Below are 22,704 nucleotides of genomic sequence, written 5' to 3' on the forward strand. Positions count from 1 at the left end.
CGACGATATTTATTTTGAGACGTGGGATGTGGGTTTTGTTTAAAGAGTAAAAAGCAAGAGAAAATATTTGATTTCTATATACAGATATGCAAACATAAACACAATGAATTAGTAAGATGCCTTTAATGAAAAAAAAAAATAATCTGACTTCATACTTGCTAGTGTTGGTGTGACTTTATGACATTTCTGTCCTTTAACCTCTTTTCTTGATGAATTTTATGTGCAGTAGTTGATTTATAAACATAATAATTCTTCATTAATTCCTAATTAACTTTTATTAAATCATTACAGGATAACAAAACCAAAATGTTTTCAAATGCTTTACTCTTAGCTTCCCAGAAAGTTCCTAGCAGATCGTTTGGATCTGCAAATTATTTACAAACTGTATACTCTTCCAAAGTCCAACTCTAGAAGTTGTATGTATTTATCTCCCTTGATTCTCCATATGTTACTTAAATTACAGTTCTTTCCCGCTATTATCCTTGAAAAAATAATATGAGTTAGTAGCCATAATGTCTCTTTTAAACTATTTTCTTGAAAACAATTATAAACTGTGTAACCACCAAAATTGTTGTCACTTCTTTATGTGTTTGGAAATGCCCAGTGAACTGTAAGGTCTCCGTAGTTATATCATTTATTTTTAAATGAAGTTTATAGTAATAAAAATAGATGGAAATGTATATTAAATATTGGAACTGTGTTGGAACTAGTAATCTCTAAGGTCCCTTCCAACTCAAATGATTCTGTGATTCTCGCCAAGGATTGTCATTTTCATGAGTAAAAAGCAGTAATATAATTAGTATGTTTACAATGAGGCTGGGGGCTTGAGTTTAGATTGCAGCATGTGTAGGCACTGCCGCATTAGATTTGATTCCACTAGCTTTGAGATCACTGAAAACATTTTTGGTTAGGTTAGGTTGGGTTACGTTACATTACGTTACATTATGTTAGGTTTGAAGATTGGCCACCCAAGTAGATATTTGGGTTTCATGGTGGTTTGTGCAATGCACATCAAAGCCTATTGTTGCAATTACAGAACTATTATCTAAATAATAAGCTATCCTGTTCTGGTGCAGTTATGATACCATAAGTGACTTGACAACAGCATATAGTTGTACCAAAGAGGGAGCAAGTGGTATGCAAATGGAAATGATAACATGTTTTCTAAAAACAGATCTGCAATCAGTTCTCTACATTAACAGGAAGCAGTAAGCATGTCTTACTACTATTTGAGTAAGCTCAAACAGACTGAAAGGAGGCAACAAAATGCCCAACAAAGTAGAGATGGGATCTCCTCTATATTTCAAAGATTTAATGCCTTTGTCAATAGTAAAAGCAAACGCCAAAGAATACACCAAAGGAAATATTATTTTTTCTGTGATCTTAACTACGAAAGAATAAAAATAGAACCGAAAGCACACTGCAGAAAAATAATTTAAAAGGTTGAAATCGCAATTAATTCCTGGGAAAAATAATTATTATTTAAATATAACTTTATTAATGTCTATATTAATATTAATAAATTAATATTCTGAGGAATAGATGGGAATTGGAAGCCACAGCAACAGTATTGTCAAACTGAATGAAAGAAATCTGCTCTGCTCTCAGAAATCTGGGTATAGATCAGATCAAAATCAGACTAAAGATCTAAGAAGCTTTCCAATTTAACTCCAGTGCCATTTCCAGGGCCATTTCCGTTTTTATGTTGTTAATACAAATATTTCATAAACGTCTTTTTGCTTTTAAGCAAAATTTAAAAGCAGTTCATAGAGATCAGGAAATGAGTATGTGAGCAAAACAAGTACATTTTCTATTTTTCTAGTCTAAATACTTTGTATTTCTTCCTTTCAGAGATGTTGTACAATATAAATAATGTCATTGTTATGAATATTGGCCTTTAATTTGGTCTAAATGATTGTTCTTTACTACTTTTTCCTTCACAGTTTTCTCCATCATAATCTCTTTGTGTATCTTTTGCTTTTGTCATTAATCACCAAGAGGAAACAGTCATGACTATGTAGATATTAAAAGGGTATAAAATTCCCATCTTCTACCTGATGGGAGAATCTAAGGAATATCTTAAGAATCCATAAAACTGTTAACCAATTAACAAAGTGTAACAACATTAGGTTTGGGAGTAGATTTGATCCTTTAATGATCCTGCTAAAAATACCAAATTAATAAATTGGTTTTAGAAGATGATGAACTATACAGTGCAAGCACACTGATATCTTGAAGCCATCACTGTGTAGTTTGTCAGTTTATTTAGTCAAAGAAAATTGTGCTATCTACGCAAAAGAATAGTTGTTTCCTATAAACAAAATCTTGTCACTGCTGACCTTGTACATGCTGCGTTTAGTCTTTTCTGTAATATTTCAAGTGAATAACCCAAATGTAAAATGTCAGCGAAAGGAAGGCAAGCCATAGTACCTCCATGCTGATTGATTTGGAGTATCAACTTTATTGAATGATAGTGCCTGCACTGGAATATCTGTATCTCCAGTTGTTTGTGCTTGAGTCCATTCTATCCTTTGTGCTTGAGACCATCCTAGATGGGCTCTGGCCCATCCTTTCTGAAAGTCTTTGAACCATTCAAAAACACACTGTAGAAACTTAACATGATTTTTGAACTTCTCGTTAATGTAGGCAGTACAGGGTCGATCTGTCACCCAGCAAGATCGGGATTTACGTGTTGACTTGGGATTTCGAGGAATGCCAATGACAGAAGAGCAGCGACGACAGTTTAGTCCAGGTCCACGCACAACTATGTTTCGTATTCCAGAGTTTAAATGGTCTCCCATGCACCAGCGGCTCCTGACAGACTTGCTTTTTGCACTAGAAACAGATGTACATGTTTGGAGAAGGTAGATGATTACTTCTTATTTAAATCTTGTTTTACATTTCTGTCAACAAGGAAATATTAGATGTGTTGTTACTGAGATAATGGGAAGAGAGAGAGTTGGTGTAAGCTGAAGTGCCCTACCGTATCTTGTATCTTTTCTTTTCGCCCCTTCTGTCTTTTCTAGAGACTGTATAATTCATACATACCTGACCAAACTGAGCTGCTGTCTCAGCTTATGTTTAGTGTTACAATCTGTGCTCGTGTTTCACACTTGAGGAAGACTTCTGTTAATTGCCTTTTTTTTTTTCAATTTTTCTAATTAAAAGAGAGCTTCTCTACCTGTGAACTGTAGATATAATATATATATATATAAAAAAAAAAAAAAACAAAATCAAACAAACAAACAAAAAAATCTGTCATAATTTTTTCTAAGAAATCACCTTTTCTAGTTGCTGATTGTATTTTGCATGCCAGCTTCTGGTTTTAGTTAATCTTGGTGGTTAGATTACTTCTAATGACAGCAATATGATCTCCTAGCTTTTTACACTCTAACAGAGATACTCAGTAGCTCCTTGTTATCAGTACCTTTATAATAGACACTGTCTAATCTCATTTCTAGTACACAATAACTCATTTTCAGAAAACTTTACCTTAGTTGTATCAAATAACTAATTTATATTACATTTAGTTTCCGGTTTGGGAAACTTTTATGTGATAGTCACTAGGAAATAGGCAATTTAAATATATATATATATATATATATTTTGGAGAAATATTTTCTTTTGTCTTTTATGCTTATGTGACACTTGGAAATTAAAATTTTGGCTTGCATATTTTCAGTTGAAGACTAATTTTTGTTGGCTGGCTGGCAACAAGGTTTTTTTGGAAAAAGGAACATAATAATAGGCCAAGTATTCCTCAATATGTTCACATAGCTTTTTGTATTTTGGGGGAGTGACATGGGACAATTTCTTACCAGTTTGGAGTTGCTGAGATTTCAGGTAACATTATTAGTATATGTAGCTCCAAAACTTTGGCTAATGCTAAAGCTAATATTAGTTAATAAAGTTAATATTAGGTCAAAGTATCACCAGATCATCAAGTTTCTACTTTAAAACACCATCAGAAGGTTTCTTTGATCAATGCCACTCTAACAGATTAGCCTGCAGGAATGACAACTGAAAAAAATCAAGACAAAATGCACCTAAGTTCATTAGGTTTTATCAGGGCTACCTCACATGACACTGGTACTGTATGGTGGACTCTGTTAATCACCTGAATAATAAGAAACAATATTTCAGTAGAACTGCCTCTGAAGAGAAGGACTGAGTGATGGGAATAACAGGTTTTGAGCCATTGTTCTCAACTGTATATCAGAAACTGATCTGAAACTATTTTTCTCTGGCGTGAAATTAGCAGTCAATTTGTACATCAGATTAGTCTGTTTATATTTTTAGACAATTTACATGCAAAGTTATGTAGACAAGGATCTACTTTATATCACAGAGACATTCATGTCTGTTTGACAAGAATAAATTTACCTAAACTTTCACTGTAACTGTATGTTTTTAATCCATCCTTTCTTTCCTGTTCTTGCAGTCACTCCACAAAGTCTGTGATGGACTTTGTCAATAGCAATGAAAATATTATTTTTGTACACAACACAATACACCTCATTTCCCAGATGGTAGACAATATTATTATTGCTTGTGGAGGAATTTTACCATTGCTGTCAGCAGCCACATCCCCAACTGTAAGTACAATATTTCCACCTAGTGGTCATATTAAAAATTGTTAATAATACAAACTACTGTTTGCAGCTGACTTTATTTCTTTTATAGTAATTTTCATTTTAAATGTTAAATTTATTAATGAAGTAGTAAGTAAGTAGAAGTAAGAATAGTAATATTTCATCTGTATTTAATGTTTCATTTGAAAGAGAAGACCATTATTACCGTGTTTATGAATTATGGCTACTATCAGAAAATTCCATGCCTTACGATGGGCACTCATTGATATTCATAAACATGTGTTGCTTGGCCACCAACTGTTTGCATGCCAAATGATAAAGTCATCCCCTCGCTACACTCTGTTTACTTCTTCCTTCAATAGGTACTGATCTTGTTACCTTTCCTTTATTTTTTTAATCTGTTCTTATTGATATTTTTATCTACTCTTATGTTCTTAATAAGTTGTAAGTTCTTAGGTGAGAAGCAGGTAGATTAGCCTAATAGCTCAGATATGTTGAGTAGCCTAATAGAATGCTTCATGAAAGAAGGGAGAAATACTTTGTGTATGTTACATTATTGTCAAGAGTAAGTAATACTGTATTTTAATGTAATGCCTTGTTTGTGCATGTAATATCTGTAACTATCTCTTTCAAACTAAAAATTTTATTTTGAACATCCCATAAGCGTTTGTAGCTAGTATTGGTCTTTGAAAGGGGAGAAAATGAAGCACAGAAGTTCCTCTAAAGTGGTTATTAAGTACTAAGCACTGCAAATGTAACTTTGCAATATAAGCTCAATTTCTTACCATTTACCAACTGAAATTACTTTGCCTCTCCTATTACTTCTAGGTAGTTAACAAAAGACTGTTTTGCACTATTTTATTTGAAAGATATGAAAGTATTGACTGGTAATGGGCTAAAATATGTTTTTCAGACAGACAATTAATGCTATTTCTGCACTATTTTCTCTGTTAACTAGGAAATTATTTGCTATTAGCAGAAACACAGGACTCACAGAAAAGATTTGAGTTTGTAGTCACAAGAATGACACTAAAATTGATGAATAAAAGGTTTTGCTTTTTACATTTTAAGGAATGTACGAGAGTGTGCAAGAACCCATCTTGAGATGAAGGTTGTACTTTAGATAAAAGGACCTCGGGAGATATTTTTAGAAAGACATCATTTAGGCATCATTTGAAAATGAAGATGTTTTCTTTTTTTGTCTTTTATACAAAAAATACAAAATAGGCACAGTGTGAATGAAACTTTCATTCCATTGAACAGTATTCTTGTTTTTATTTTTTTTTGTCCCGGTTTATGACACTGTGAATCCCTCCTCCCTCCTACAGGATAACAATTTTTCAATTCACTATTTCCTTTATTTATTCTGAATAATGTGTCTGTGTGTGTGTATATATATTTGATACACTTTTATAAATTATATATCCACTTGTTAAAATACTGTGTGTTCATACTACCTTGCAGCAATAGTAGTGATTTTCATACATTATTACAGAAGACTACATTTTCAAATGTATTTATTATATATACATTTCTCGACTACATGGGGACTCCGTGTATTACTTAAGTGCTCAAATATACCATCTGTTTAGGATGATAAAATTAAGTTATGAAATATACTCATTCACTTAAAGATCAATAACTGTTTTTAAACTGAATTAATCATACTCTGAGGAGAGCAGAGCAGAACAGAGGAGAGATGAGGATTTATTCATCACCGTAAGAGACACAAATAGGCCAGCACATCCTTCCTCTTCCTTTGAGAAAATATTCTCCTTTAATATTGTTCTGGATGACAGTTATAAAGGGATTGGATACCCTGTTGGACCTGTTCTGAATATCCATCATATGATGAATTTAAAGTTTCATACTGCTTCTCAGACCTCTAAAACTTTTGCATCCTAGAATTGCTGTGGAGAAAGTGGCTGATGTGATAGTTAGGAATGTATTTCTTCTCAGACCTGAAAGGGCAAGGTAGTTTAGTGCTTACAGTCATTTACTGAGACTCTGCCTCACTCTCCTCCTCCCATGAGCTGCTAATTGGAAGAGAGAAGTATGAAACTAGAAGATTTATATAACCTCTCCACAGAATAAAAATACTTACAACAGGCTTAATAGTGACACTTTCTGCCTGAGTAACCATCAACAGATGAACGAGCCTATCCTCTTTCTCCCTCACCTATTCTAAAAAGGACAAAATGTCTGAGGTTGGAAGCTGACCTCTGGTCAAAGGTTGAACTCTGGAGGTCATCTGGAGGTCATCTGCTCAAGCAGGGACACCTAAAGCAGATTGTCCAGGACCCTGTACAGATGCTTTTGAATTTCTCCAAGACCCCACATACTCCCTGAGCAACCTGTGCTCCCTCACTTGCACAGTACAGAGGTGCTTCCTGATGTTGAGGGAACTTCCTGTCTGTCAGTTTGTGCCTCTTGCCTCCTGTCCTGGCAATGCGTGCCAATGAAGAGTCTGGCTCTGTCCTCATTGCACTCTCTGTACTTACAGTAGACATTGATGAGATCAGCCCCGAGTCTTTCTTCAAGCTGAACAGTCCCAACTCTCTCAGCCTTTCCTTATAGGAGTGATGCTCCATTGCCTTCATTATCTTCATGGCACTTTATTGGGTTCTCTGCTGTATGTCCATGCCTCTATGGAGGAGCCCAGAACTGCAAACGACTCAAAATGTTACTATTCAGGCGTTTACAGTCCCAGTTCTTGGGCCATATGCAAGAACTGTGATGCTGAAATAATAGAGAATATTTGTGCATTACATGACTCTATCCCAAGATTTGCCACATGCAAGCGACTTGAGATTTTTACTTGAGCAAAACTTTATATTATTAAAGAAACCACTTCAGAATAAACATATCTTCACACATCTGGGAGGTCAGTTTTTAATTACTCATTATATGTTTGCATATTTAAAAATTATTACCGTTAATGGTAAGGCAACAAAATTATCTTAGACCATTGTGGAAAATACATGTATTTGATTCATGAGCTACATGACAAAATCCAGACTGTATATCTTGTGAGGAAAAACAAACAAACAATAATTGAAGTAACTAACTGATGCATAAGAGGTTCTGTCTGAACTTCTTTACTGTGTGGGTGAAGCACTTCTTTACTGTGTGGGTGACCAAGCACTGGCACAAGTTGCTTGGAGAGGTGGTGGAGTCTCGCTTCTTGGAGATCTTCAAAAGCCACCTGGACATAGTCCTGAACAACCTGCTCTGGATGTCCCTGCTTAAGCAGGGGTTGGACCACATGATCTCCAGAGGCGTCTTCCAACCTCAGTGGTTCTGTGATTCTGTAATTTAAACTGGGCATGTTATTAGAAGTCCAGTCAAGCTGTATCGCAGTGCTATTATGAAACAAAGGGTTCATGCTACATGGGGCAGTCCAGGGGCCTGATTGGTATACTGTTCTGCCTCCAATAATGACTGCAGCATACAGAAAAACTACAAAAGTCTGAGCAAGTGTATTGATTGCTCTAATACTCTATTTCAGCATTTAGGATTTTAACAGCAAGAGAGGGTATCCAGACTGTCATATTTAATAACAACTGAGGAATTTATCCTTCTAGAATTTATCTAATCTGTTTTGAAGCTACTTACTCTTTTAGCTTCTGTAATATCCTATGGCATCAAATCTGACAAAGTAATTATATAACCTTTGAAGCACTTCTTGTCTTTGTTTTTTAAGCCTGTTTAAAAAGTATAAAGACACTATATGCTTTACAATTTCTGCTATGAAAGGAGTGCTTAATCACTTCTTTATTCATCTCTGTATCATTTATGACTTTGTAGGCTTGAGTCATATATCCTGATGTGTCTGTTTGAATCCACAGAGCCTTCATCTTGTTTAGTCTGTCTGTCTTTGGAAGCCTCTCATCTTCCATATCTCAATTCTGTGGAGCTTTCCTGTTTGAACTAGGTTGTAAAAAAACTCTCCCATTTGTAGATCCTGTGGAATACCTATATTCAGTTTATCAACAAGGACGAGCTCATTTTACTTCATGTCTTTCTTCCTTGCCCTTACGAGAGGATGATAAAACATGATGAAATTCAAGAAGGGATTAGGGTAAATTTAGGTATCTGCTTGAAATATTTGCATGTGAACTAGATATCTAACCAATGGGGATCTACTCAAGAGAAGCAAATTATTCAGCTATCCCTGAAGTCAACCATATCTCTGTAAGCTCCACTGATTGTGATGAAGGTTAACCTGGAGCTGAATCCCACCTCTTTTTATGAGATAGCTTACTTATTTTCTAACAGAGAAAATGACAGACAGAAATGCATAGTGCCTTTACAAGATCACATGTAATAATACTCCCATTTCAGCTCCATATAAGTTCTTTGACTTCCATATGTCAATCTGAGCACAACTGAGGCCTTATACTGGGCTGCTTAGTTTTTAACTGCACTGAACACCTCTCTTCTCAACAATCTGGTATAGAGTTAGTTGTTATTTCATATATCTCACTGCCTCTTTATTATTTTTAAGGCATTTCACCTTTATATCAGTAGAATAGACACTGTATATTGGATGCTTAAATTAATTAAGGTTATAAACAAAAAATAACCAAGAGCTAAGTTTAGAAGTTTACTGTCAGGATATTGGAGGATTTATTTAATTATTTATTTATTTTGGCTTTGTGTAACAGCTTCTGTGTTGTGTTCCTTCCCTTGCTGCAAAATGAGTACTGTCACAGTTTCTTTAAAATGATTATTTGTGGAATTTTCCACTACAGAAAACTTTTTCTTTACATAGTTAGGATTTGTACTGAAATGGCAATGCTGCTAGCTTGGGTGGAAGATTGCTTTATGATTCCTTGTCTGCTGTAGAACAGGCAATCTTAATCCAGAGATTTCTTTATTGTTGAATGCTTGAAATTAAAATCTATCTTTTGCCTTGCTTTTTTTTTTTTTTTTTTTCTGTCCAGATGAGGATAATCTGAATAGTGATATGAATAAGGACCATTAAATATGAATAGGAAAAAAAAAAGTTTTCATATATATAGGCAGATGTGAAAACAGAGAGACGCAAATCTGTGACTGACTCGAGAAGAGAGAAGTTTATACATTTGCATGGAAAGTGTGTTGCAATTCACTGTAATCTATTCCCACGTGTAAACTAATCCCACTGTAATGTAATCCCACATTTCAGTATTTCCCTTACTTTCAATTACCACCACCCCTGTGCAAGGATTGGCTTCAAATGATGGTGTTTTTAAAGGGACAGGAATTGTATGTGTGAACTAAAGTGAAATGAAGGCAAATATTAATAAAATATACAATCCAAAGCAATTCCATTGCTTTAAAGTATAAAATGGAGTGTGTTCCACTGTTGATTCTTGACTATTAGATTGGGAGTTAAACCACCAATATTTTAGAGAGATGATGGAATATAATACTGATTTCCTGTTTCTTTGTTCCTTGTTTGTGAGGGTGGTCTTTGAGGTTTATTTTTAATAACACCTATAGGGAAATCATCTTAAAATGGTGTGCAAGTATATGCATATTTGGGAGCTATAAGAAAGAAGGTTTGCAGAAGATGCTTTCTCTTAATAGCAGCTCATTGCAGGATAAAATATTTTGTGTACAATCTAGGAATTTGAAGTCATCATTGCTTACCACAGGGATAGTAGCTGTGACAAGGACTCAAGGACATTAAGTAAGGCAAAAGAAATGCGTTTGAGGAGTTGAAATGATTGTGACCATTGAGATAAATTTCCAGACCCCTTGAAATTACTTTTCCACTTTTACAAACTCTAGAATTTTAAGGCACTCTTAATTAATTTAAAACTTCAGCTCTCAATTGTGTTCTAAGGACTGCTGGTGTTATATGGACAGCTGTCTACAAAACTCAAATATTTAAAGACAACATTATTGGGTCTGTGGATTAAAAACTGAGATTATATATTTTTCTGTGTGTTCTCTGTATAGTGTTAGCATTATGATGTGCATGACTCATGTATACCATACTGCAGTGTGGTCTGTAACATTTCTGAGAATCAACAGTGGTGTATTGATCCAAAAATTGTGATCAAGCAATCTAGAGAAAATAGCAACAGGTTAATTCTTGAGGTGCATCCAGCTGCAGAAGAGGAAGGTATATTTAAGAGGTTGAGTGTGATATTTTCCGTTCCAAGAGGAAAGAAATTAGTTTGTTTCAGCTTGTTCTACCTTCTGCCAGATTAGATTTTTCCACTACTTAATGACAAAAAAAATTCCCTAAAAACAAAACAAACAAACAAACAAACAAACAAAAAGCTTATTTTTTTAAATATAACTAGTGAACATTTAAGGATGATTTCCTAGCCCATATTGATAAGAAAGTGCTTCTAACCCAAACTGAAACATAAAAAAAATAATGCAGTAACTTAATTGTACATATAGGAATTTGAAGACTAACTCTGTCCCTGGAGCTTGGTAAATCTTTATTTTTTTTCTGTGGCTGAAAAGCATATACAGCATGATACTGGTTTAAGTTAAAGAAAAATACACCCAAATGTATATATCCCCAAATACACCCAAATGTATATATAATATAATATATAATGTATATAATGGACTATCTTGTGTTGCTTCAAAGGAAGGAGCATTATGCATGAAGAAACAGTTTACTTTTTGTGATTTATATTTATTTTGTCAAAGCATTTTAAGCCTACTTGCCTCCTCATACAAAGATTAACTACTTTATTGCATTTCAGTTGAATGGTTTGTTGTAAAATGCTCATTTTATTTCTATATAATCAGTGAAAACATTACTTTGGTTTACATTGCTTCAGAAAATTGCTCTATGTACTATATAAAATATGTGCATTGGTTTGGAAAAATCGGTGTTTACATGAACTCTGTAATAATACAAGATTTACAGTGCTTCTTTCCTTGTAAGTAGCTATCTCTAGACATCTTCATTTTCAAATGTTCATGCTGAGCTGAAATGCTATGCTGTTCTAATTATAAATTAAACAAATGTATAATTCCAAGATACTAATTTGTTTAAATTTTACATTGTATTTTTAGTTAACTTAAATTATTTTCTTTTTCTTTTATTGTTGTGATCTGTTGTCTGTTTTGTCTGTTGCATGTCCAGGGTTCTAAGGTTAGTATTGCTGCTGTAAGTTTCAGTTTTTGCATTTTCAAAAATTTCTTGTTTTTGATCATTTAGTATTTTGACTTTTTTATTATTATTTTCCTATATCAAATAGTAGGATAAGATTAGGAATACAGTGGCTGTATTAACTTCTCCTAACGTGTTTCCCTTCAGTAACTTAATGCATTGTCAAATATGATGCTTACTGTTAGCTAGAAGACAAATGTAGGCAGGTCCATGAGCTAAATTATAAATGTGGTTCTCCGTAGAAAAAAAAATCTTTAGGCTCTGAACTTGTAATTGTATGCACAGTAGACATGAGGTGGTGATAAATTCCCTTTTTTAAGGCTTTTTAAGCTACACCAATCTAAAATATTGAAGACAGCTTGATCAAGTGGAACTTATTTTAAATGTTATTAGAATATTGATGTGCTGTTTTAATAAGGAATACTGATAACACGTTTTGCTTTAAAAAGTCCTCCAGTCCTTTAGTTTTGTATAAAGTAAGACCTCAGTCCTTTAATTTTAGTTTAGTTTTAAACTAAGTCCTTTATATATATATAAATATATATATACACACACCTACATACTTATATATATATGTGTATGTAGGTGTGTGTATATATATATATGTATATATATAAACAATTATATATTTTAGGGAGATTTTTTAAAAAGATTTTTTCAATTCAAATTTTTCAAAAATCTTGGTAAAATACACTAAAATGTATATTTTATAAAATGAATTAATTACGTAACTTGCAGCATAAAGCAAGAGATATACTGAGAAGGTTTAAAGACCATGATTGATGCAATACTATTAAAGTTTGAGAAAAATCAACAGCAGGCAGTCAGTATGCTGCTAGCAAACCTGATGTTATTTGAAGCATGAGTTTAAAGTTCAAGTTTCTGTAACCACATATGATATTTTCTAGAAGACTGTTATGGCTATAGATTTTTTAAGATCTATTTTCATTGGGTGAGTGCTTTTAAAAAAAAGATGTTCCAGTCTCTTACAAAAAACAGAAACTAATTTTCCAGAATGTAGGAACACAGCACACACTAAGAAGGGAAGACCTGACTAAAGAATAGAGGCCAGAAACAGTTATCATTTTACCATTTGTCTGATTTCATTGGACAGATCAGACAGATGACAGCCCTTCCCAAATCACTCCGGTAACTGACATGTTAAGTCCTTAAGAAAAATTAAATGAAGTGTTATCTATCATTGTGATGACACATGCCACATTATATCCTACATGTTTAAAAACAGTTTTGTGCGTAATACTGTTTGGCACAGTTTGCATTCGTCATATGTTATAATCTAAGCTATTCTAAAAAGTAACTCTTCAGGAAGGATACTCATTTTTTTAGAAATACAGAAATAAAGGATTTTATTTTTTTTTTTTATTTTTTTTTTTATTTTCAGAAATGTCCAAAACAGTACAAAAAATGTTGTACATTTTTCATAGATAATCCTAAGCAAGTGAATAAAAAGCAGCACATGTGGCAAAAGTAACGTTTATTAAAAGTGACTGAACTCTGTGTTCTAAGAAGCCATGTGCTCTGAAATCTTATTGACGATCAATAAGAATCAGCAACCTGTAGACAATTTTTAATTTATTGTTTAAGCATATAAATGTGGACAGTCAAGCCAATTTTCAATCAAATTTCAATCCAATTTTCAATTTTGCCTAGTTCCAGAGGTAGAAGTAACGTTTAGGTGTTTAGGTAGACTTTTTGTTAATTAAACAATGTTTGCTCACTCATCTGCACTGTTAGACACCCAAATGCTTTTGAAAACATGATTCTAGACACCTTGGAGAAAAGATTTTTAGATTTCAGAAATAACAAGCTCATTCAGCGTTCTTCTTTAGATTCCCATTAAGCACTACATTACAGTACAGCACTACATTAGAAAAGAAATGGTCATTCTCTGAGAAATGTAAGTTGCATGTCATATAACTTGTCACATTTTTACTTCCTCCTTGTTGCTGTAGTGAGAGAGTAAACATACTCTATTCTGATTTACAGGAGAATTTGTACAGTGCTACCAATATAATAGTAAGAATTCCCAGGGAGAATCAATTCACGGAAGCAGGGCAATACTGTCCAGTTTTTCCCACTCTTACTTGTTTATCTAAAGGAATGTAAAAGATATACGGACTTTAATTAATACGTTACCTGTCAATATTGTTAGCCTATGGAAGAATGTAAGATTATGTTCTACCCTTACATACTTTACATTGTTTTACTATCTGAGCACACTTTGTCTTTATGTAGTTGCTGATAGATTTCCCATTTATATTAGACTTTTTATCATCTATTAGAACATGTGAACATAAATAATTTTCTCACTCTTCATGCTGTCTTACTTTGAATTTGGATCACGATTTATATTAGTGGTAATAATATGAGATTTTTTTTAATAACTTTTCAATGTATTTATCATTAAGTGTAACAATTTAGATTTGTGTGTATATGCTGCTGTCATTATATTTCAGTTGTGTTCAAGCTGTTTAATTCAATTATCTCCTTTTAAAGACTGAATTGGAAAATATTGAAGTGACACAAGGAATGTCAGCAGAGACAGCAGTAACTTTTCTCAGCCGTCTGATGGCAATGGTTGATGTACTAGTATTTGCCAGTTCTCTAAATTTTAGTGAGATTGAAGCTGAAAAAAACATGTCTTCTGGAGGTCTAATGCGACAGTGCCTGAGGCTTGGTAAGTCTGCAGACAGCACGTATTAAATAATTACTTACAGATCAGTGAGCTCAAGCTAGATAAAATAGTGACACATGTAGGAAAGGTCCTTGTACTGACTGTGATGTGATGAAATAATAGTATGCTATTGCTGATTTGATGCTGTTTAAAGGTTGATTCAATAAAAACACAAAAAATAATAAAATGGCATGTCTGAAATTGTTAATTCCTTTGTAAAAGTTGTATACATTTTTGAGTAAAAATATTAAATAAAAGTAAATGAACAGAGGAAAAGTGTTTTTCCTAGAAGCTGTTTTGCTGCATGCCTACTGCAAGTTTCCTTATCCAAGTCTCTGTAGATTTGAAAGACTGTTTTCAGTCCATGTAAGATTAAAAGCTTGGGATGTGTGTACAGACTGCAGATCTTAATATAAATATTAAGATCTTAATATAAATATAAAGTCTAGTGCCTTTCTTCACTATTTACCATTTCCTGTATCTTCTTACAATTGATTAGGCAATTTAAAAATTTCTGAATAGTTTGAATTATTCTTTCCAACCTATATGACTTTGTCCTGGTGAACATCTGTCATCCAGCATGATGCCATTTCTTTAATGTTGTATCCCACAACATCTTTCAAATGCTGAATAATTTTTAGACTCTGATTTTTGTCCAGTTATTATTCATACCACTCATTAGATCATTGATTATTATACTGCTACTGGTATAATGCTTGTGGTTTATTATCACTAATCAATTTTCATCGAATTCTCAATTAGCTCCTACTATTTTCCTCTGTTGCAGCTGTGCATAACTGCACTCAGATTTAAAGTGCTGATAACTGATCAATAACATATGAGAGCTTCAAATTTTAATATAGTGAGATAGTTATAGAAAACATTAGGTTGTTCAGCTAAAAGAAATAAGTCACCATTAGTGCTTTCCTAGTACTAATGGAGTCTAATGCGATAACTATTGCTGTTATTATTTAGACGTGGTTATTGATATATACAGACTGCTAACTGATACTCTAAAAATAATTATGAGAAAATAACTCTAACTTGTTTAATTTTCATGACTTTTTTAGTTTGTTGTGTGGCTGTGAGAAACTGTTTAGAGTGTCGGCAAAGGCAGAGAGAGAGAGTGAACAAGACTTCATTAATCAGCAGTAAAGCTCAGGATGCTCTCCAGGGCGTAACTGCAGCAGCAGCAACCAAGGTAATCCAGTCTTCAGTTACCAACAGCACTGACAAGACTGTACCACTGCTTCTATATTCAGAAAGCAATTGTATCTGCCTTCTCAAGTATTTGGCAAAAGCTTATGCAAAAACTTAACGTACACTGGAGCAGTCTTAAAGAGCTTTACGACTCCTGCTTTGTTTTGAAGTTCCCTTCTTCACATCTGTATAGTTTTGTTTGTTTGTTTATTTGTTTGTTTGTTTTATACCTGCATAGCTTTTTTAATTTCTCAAGGCATCTTCAGTTTGGATGAAGTCCTGTAATTACATCTGTCAGTGGAACATCTGAGTCCCAGTAACTTCAATATACCATTGCATGTACAATAGAGATCAGTATTTTCTTTCTGACTGAATGAAACCTACTTTTCTGAACTTGATAACAGCTTTGAGTCTAAAAAACTAAAATCCTGAAGAATTTAGTGTAGCCTGTGACATAACTAAAATATAGCATTTTAGCTAACATAACAGATTCATGTTTTTTTGATACTATATTTTCATTAGGAACTTTAGTGTTTTTTGTTCTCTAATGCCTTTTCCAGATAGCATTTACAAACTCAGCTTCATTCACACTATTATTTTATTAAATCTCACAAAAGGCATTATATTTTCCACTTTATCACATTCGGTGCAAAGCAAATAAGTATAACAATGCTTTTAGGTGTTTAGGCATAATATGCAATACATTGTCATTTTTTAAACAAAGCATAGTACTCTATGCCTTTGTAATAATTTGTAATAATAGGAATTATACTGTAAATAGTCTGTAATAATTCTCAGTAAAATGAAAAGAAAATGATTTTTGAAAATATTTCTGCTCATGGTTTTTAAATGTACCGTATTAGACAATTTATTGTACTGCTATGGAACAACTATAATCAGAAATCATCTTTTGTGTGCATACAATTATTTAACTCTGCAAAAAGATACAGTTGTTCTGATGTAGTGGGATGATGTAACAACTTATATCTAAACATTTAGGACAATAATTCAGACTGTTTTTTGTAGAAGCCTTGTCTGAGTGAAAAGTACATTGTTAATATAATGAAAGTACATTGTATAATGAAAGTACATTGTTAGTAGAAGAGCATCTAAGATTAACAGTGATATCTAAAAATGTATCAAATTAAGGTTCTAACACAAATGCTTTAAATTTCCCAAGATATTTGGGGGAAAAAAATTCTCATAAGTGTTTTATTTGTAGACTCCCCTTGAAAATGTCCCTGGCAATCTCTCTCCTATAAAAGACCCTGATCGGCTTCTTCAGGATGTTGATATTAATCGTCTACGAGCAGTTGTTTTTCGTGATGTGGTGAGTAATATGTGCTGTAATTCTACAAAATCATCACTTCCATTTTCAAAGAATTTTTGGTTGTTCTAGAATTTAAAATACCCTTCATGTGTCACACTTATCAGCAAACCATCTGCTCATGGCTTTGTAACTGCCAGCCACTTCCTGCACTGTAAAATCACAGAATCATAGAATGTTTTAGGTTGGAAGGGACCTTGAAGGGACCTTAAAGATCACCTAATTCCTGCCATAGGTAGGAACACCTTCCACTACACCAGGTTGCTCAAAGCCCTGAGCCTTGAACCTGGCCTTGAACACCTCCAGGGATGGGGCATTCACAGCTTCCCTGGGCCACCTGTTCCAATGCCTCATCACCCTCAGAAGAAAGAATTTCTTCATAATGTCTAATCTGAACCTCCTCTCTTTTAATTTAAAGCCATTCCCCCCTTGTCCTATACCGCCTGACAAAGAGTCTCTCCCCAGTTTTCTTGTAGGCCCCCCTGTAGGTACTGGAAGGCTGTGGTAAGGTCTCCCTGGAGCCTTCTCTTCTCCAGGTTGAAAAACCCCAACTCCCTCAACCTGTCTCTATAGGAAAGGTGCTCCAGCCTTCTGATCAACCTCATGGCCCTCCTCTGGACTCACTCTAACAGGACCCTGTCCTTGTGCTGGGGACCCCAGAGCTGAATGCAGTGCTCCAGGTGAGGTATCACTGGAGCAGAAAGGAGCAGACCCACCTCCCTCACCATGCTGGCCACACTACTTTAGATGCAGCCCAGGATATGGTTGGCTTTCTGGGCTGCAAGCACACATTGCCAGCTCATGTTGAGCTTTTCGACAACCAACACCCCCAGGTCCTTTTCCTCAGGGCTGCTTTTAGTCTATTCTTTATCCAGCCTGAATTTGTGCTTGATCATATTGATAAACCATTTGAGATCAGTACATAATTTTGTTTTACAGTCAGACTTGATCATATATTAGCCAAATACTCACAACCAGAATAAATCAGTTATGTCCTGAAATAAAACTGTATTAATAAAAGTGTCAGTTACTTGTCCAACCATTGTAGGTGGAAGACTTATTATATTTATTGCAGAGCTGCAGCAAATTGATTAGAAAAAAAAAAAGTCAATTTTTACTTCTTCTAAATATATGTGTCATATATATGTAAATACATATATATGTTTTTCACATTTCTGCAACTGGTTTTACAATAAAACTATTCTACAATATCATTTTTGAAAGCACTGCAATAGGAATTATTATTATATATATGCAAATATATATTTTAAGTTTAAACTTCTGCAGCTTAGGTTTGAGTGGATTGAAGTAAAAACTGAATGTAGGAATAGTTTTAATGAAGAAAGTACAATGAGAAACAAAAGCATTTATCTGTTAGAGTGTTCTGATCTAATCATCTTTAAAGGCCAAGGTTGAAACTGGGTGATGATCTTCTCTCACCTACTCTTTCCTTACGTATAAGAGAAGAGAGTAGTGGAAGCAGATTCTGAAATTTCTGTGAAAGAACTAGTAAGAGGATTTACAGTTATTTTAAGTGTTGCAGTGACATGCAACCAAATTAAACACACAGAAAAATATGGAAAGCAAGCCCTGGATTTGTGATAGAAAATGGGTACCTGTGGAATTGAGACAAGTTGAAACTCTAGTTGAAGCCTCTACTCTGAAATGGCCATTGACTTCACAGGCTTGGAGATTTGTGGTTTCCAAATTACCTTTATGATTAGGTACTTAATAAATGTTGTGTACATACTACTTCAGTGAAAATCCATTAAATCTTCTAGTTAATCCCTTTGCTACTATGTTAACAGATGTAACATTTCAGTTGGGCATTATTTATAAAACTTTGAGATGATCTTGAGTGAAAATTCCATTGAAATGTCCAGTAATATAGGTTTGTTCCTTTCTCTTTAACACAGGACGACAGCAAACAGGCTCAGTTCTTAGCTTTGGCAGTAGTCTACTTTATTTCAGTTCTGATGGTCTCCAAATACCGTGATATTCTAGAACCACAACGAGAAACTGCAAGATCTGGGAGCCAGGCAGGTAGAAATATCAGACAAGAAATAAATTCACCAACAAGTACAGGTACATTTGTTTTCTTTAAATGTTATTTTTCATTTTCATGTGTAGATTTGTTAGAACTGTAATTATCTGAGTTCAAAGTACTTGAGCAGTTTAAAATTCTAATAGGAAATTACATGGTACTTTCTTTCTCTAAAATAATTTTAATGTACATTGGCAGATTTCACTTATTTTGTGCATTTGCTTATAGGGTATAACTAATTTTCATTTTTGTATTGCTTTTTATGCTTTTGTTTATTTCATTTGAATATAATTGAAAAGAAACAGTGTGTCTGATGGTGCTAAAGCTGTAAAGTACAAGACAGTTGATCACCACAACTTTCTTAGGCTATTATTTGTTAGTAAGAGCAGATATCTTTATACAATGAAACATAAACAGCAAACACAGCTCTTCGCCCATGTAAACTCTTTTAGTTTAAATTAGGAGGTTTGTGAAAAGGTGGTGGTGGAGGACTCCTTTTTGGAGTCCTGCTGTGTTGGTGCCTACATTTGAAAGCCTAAGGAAAGATTATAAGAAAAAGGAAGCATTTCTCTTGCCTTCTTTGAACTGCTTGTGATTTATTTTTTTTTAATAGTAGTAGTATTTTTCACTGGCATGTGTTCTTCAGCCTGAGAGGGAGGGAGTCTGTTAGCTGTCAGAGCCCATCAGAAATTAAGAATCCAAACTTTACCCCACTTTGTTTCAAATTCTTTATACTGTCAATTCAGTAGGTTTTTCAAGTCCCACTGGATTGTTTACAACTGTACCTTCTGTGTTAAAAGAGCTGAAAACAGTAACTGAACTTGTCCATGAAGCTCTTCATGTATGTTTTTTGTCTTGTATTGAATTTTAATTACTTCATTTACGGAGTTTCTGATTTTCATTCTTCATAGAATGTATGTTCCAATTTGTGTCACATTTGCATTTAGTCATTATCTTCTAATTCATCATTATGCTTTAATTTATCATTTATATATCACTTCTGAAGTTTATGTGCTTAGGGGCTTCCCATTTCAAATATAATACATGAACATGGTCAATTATGAGAAATCATATTTTTTGTGCCTTTCTGGTTATATGTTATTGTCCTGCACTAAAAAGCTGCTAGTTTCAGTGAACTATTTCACTCATGATTATCTTCTGTGTACATGTGTGTGCATATATATATGTGTGTCTTTTTTCCCCACATGGTTGTTGCTCTTGAAGTGCCCAAATAGGTGTGCTGTTTCCTATCTCTTGATACAGAACTTGTTTTCTTCCTTTAGAAATGCACTTTATGTTGATAATACCATATTTGCATGTTTCAATGAGATAGGACTTCTGTCATGGATCCACAGTGGACCAGGCCACACATGAATATTAGCTGGCTCACATTTGATTCCATGATTTTCTCCACAGTTGTGGTCATACCATCTATCCCTCACCCAAGTTTGAACCATGGATTCCTTGCCAAGTTAATTCCTGAGCAGAGCTTTGCCCACTCATTTTACAAAGGTAATATTAACATCATCTCCTAACCTGTTTGGGTGTTCTTATTTAATGTAATGTAATACAAGAACTAACTGTGATGTAATTGTTGATAAATAAGTATACGCCTCAGGTTACATGGAGATCAGACCTGATGACACCTTTAAAACTTTAACTTCCTGCCTACATTTCTCTAGGAAATCTCTTTCCCAATTTTACTATCACTTCTTAACTTTACTTACTATGAAATAAATTTTATAAAAGATTAGTGAGGAGGAGGGAATGGATGTAGAAAATTCTAAATGCTTTTGGTTTGTGGTTATTCTACTACAATATTAGGCCCATAAAGTCAGGCCTATTTTTAAAAAAATATTGCATACCACATAACATATGTAGTATTTTTGTAGTGTTCCCTTTCCCCGTATATTTTCCTGTTATTTTTCCTTCCTTTCTTGCTTTTTTTTTTTGTTCTTGCTTTCTTGATGGTATGTAAACCTTTGATATTGTTCGTACTGTTAATTATTTTATGCATGTTAGTTAATGTGCTGTGCTGTGCTTTTCTTGAATGAGAACACTTTTGTGACCAGAGCAACTATTACATGTTTTGGGCCTGCTTTTGTTTGTTTGTTTGTTTGTTTGTTTTAATAGTTATATTATAATATAGAGAAAATGTTTTTTAGATGCCATTATTTGAAAAAAAGGGTTACCCAGTTGTAATTTTAGCCAAATTTGCATGTACATTTCCCCATTTATTTGCATGTACTATAATGTGAATACAGAATTATAGGTTAAAAAACAACATAATGAAAATGTTATTGGTATAATTTTGCAAAATCTCAGTGAGTAAAAAGTTTGATTTATAGAAAGATGAAGAGATTAAAAACTGCTTCCTGTATATAAACAATATAAATAGTTAACTTCTTTCTTTGCTAATAATGTAACTTATGTTATATTTATCAAATCCTGTTCTGGGAAAATTATGTTAAAATTTTTATTAGATTAACTTAAAAAATCACTACGTTTATCTTACATTTCTTAAATTTCCATGTGTGCATGTAAGTATATTATAAAGTGTTTTAAATTCTAACAACTAACAATCAAGGGTTTATGATTTTAATTAAAAAGTCTGTTGTCTGCCATATGAAGAAAAGAAATAAAATTTAAAAATACATTTTCAATCATTGAATTTGCTGATATAATATTCTTTGTTGTTACACTGCTGTGTTCAGTCTATCATTGATTTTAAAAGAAAAGCAGGGTGGGGGGAAGGATCATTTACTCTTAGTTCAGAAGAGTACTACAGTGTTACATAGACAATAAAAACCTGGAACAATTAGATCTTCCTTTCTCATCTCCTTTTGCCTTTAAAGCACATTTTTGTGTAGCAGGCACAGATATTTTCTTTCTCAACACCTTTTGCTTGAAAAAATGGAAATGGTTAGACTGCCTCAAAACTTACATTTATTTAAAAATATTTTTTAATTTAATACAATAAAAGAAATTATGCAAAATACATGAGATGATGTTGCTATTTGTATATTGCTTGACATTTGAAATAATGGATGTAAAAAGGAGTGGAAAAACAAATATTTTTTCTTCTTATCCATACTAAATAAAAATAATAAATAAATAAATAATAAAATAAAACAAAACCAGAAAAAAAAAAGACTAAAAATAAGTCTTTTAAAAATGGAGACAGCTGTATAAAATCACCAAAATATTTCAGATAAATATTTCTTAAGAGATATGTCCTTTATACTATTGTCCATAGTATTTGCTTTACCTCAAATTCAAGTATATTATAGTTTTATTTTGATTTGTTCTTTTAATAGTTCAGTAGAGCTACAGGAATAGTAATAGTAAAAAAAAAAAAATAGTAAAGTGAGATACATAAGAAACTGTAATGAAGAAATTGGCTTTATAAACAAATTATTCAACACAGGAAATTTTATCTGTAACTATTTAAATTTATTTCTTGATATTTTCTCTTATACCTAACTGCATCTACATCTCTAATCTGCGTATTATTAGAGAAGAGCATTTCTGCTTTTTAAATTCTGGAGTCAGTTCCTCAGTTTTGAAGGACATGAGCAGGAACTAAAAAAAAAATGCCAACACTGTCAGAGAGGCTTAAAGTCAAAACCTGTTTTGTCATTTCAGGAATTTTTCATTCCGGTGACTTAGCCAATCAGTTTCATTTAGACATGCTTCCACATTTTGGCAGCAAACATA

The 22,704-nt window shown here is 33.4% G+C and overlaps 1 protein-coding gene across 7 annotated transcripts in view; it reads left to right on the forward strand.

Moving 5' to 3' along the window:
- The window catches only part of NBEA (neurobeachin), a gene marked incomplete at its 5' end in the record, with an annotated part of 512,607 nt that overhangs the window by 170,727 nt on the left and 319,176 nt on the right, over window positions 1-22,704 (forward strand). For all 7 annotated transcript variants that reach the window (XM_082765401.1, XM_082765407.1, XM_082765402.1 and 4 more), the window contains 7 exons: window positions 2,647-2,864; window positions 4,442-4,595; window positions 14,239-14,419; window positions 15,487-15,617; window positions 16,839-16,946; window positions 18,860-19,028; window positions 20,404-20,499. In XM_082765401.1, the coding sequence (XP_082621527.1) occupies window positions 2,647-2,864; window positions 4,442-4,595; window positions 14,239-14,419; window positions 15,487-15,617; window positions 16,839-16,946; window positions 18,860-19,028; window positions 20,404-20,499 (1,057 nt within the window). The remainder of the gene's footprint in view (window positions 1-2,646; window positions 2,865-4,441; window positions 4,596-14,238; window positions 14,420-15,486; window positions 15,618-16,838; window positions 16,947-18,859; window positions 19,029-20,403; window positions 20,500-22,704) is intronic.

This window comes from Aythya marila (genome assembly GCF_965140915.1).
Source record: "Aythya marila genome assembly, chromosome: 1".
NCBI classification, from domain to species: domain Eukaryota; kingdom Metazoa; phylum Chordata; class Aves; order Anseriformes; family Anatidae; genus Aythya; species Aythya marila.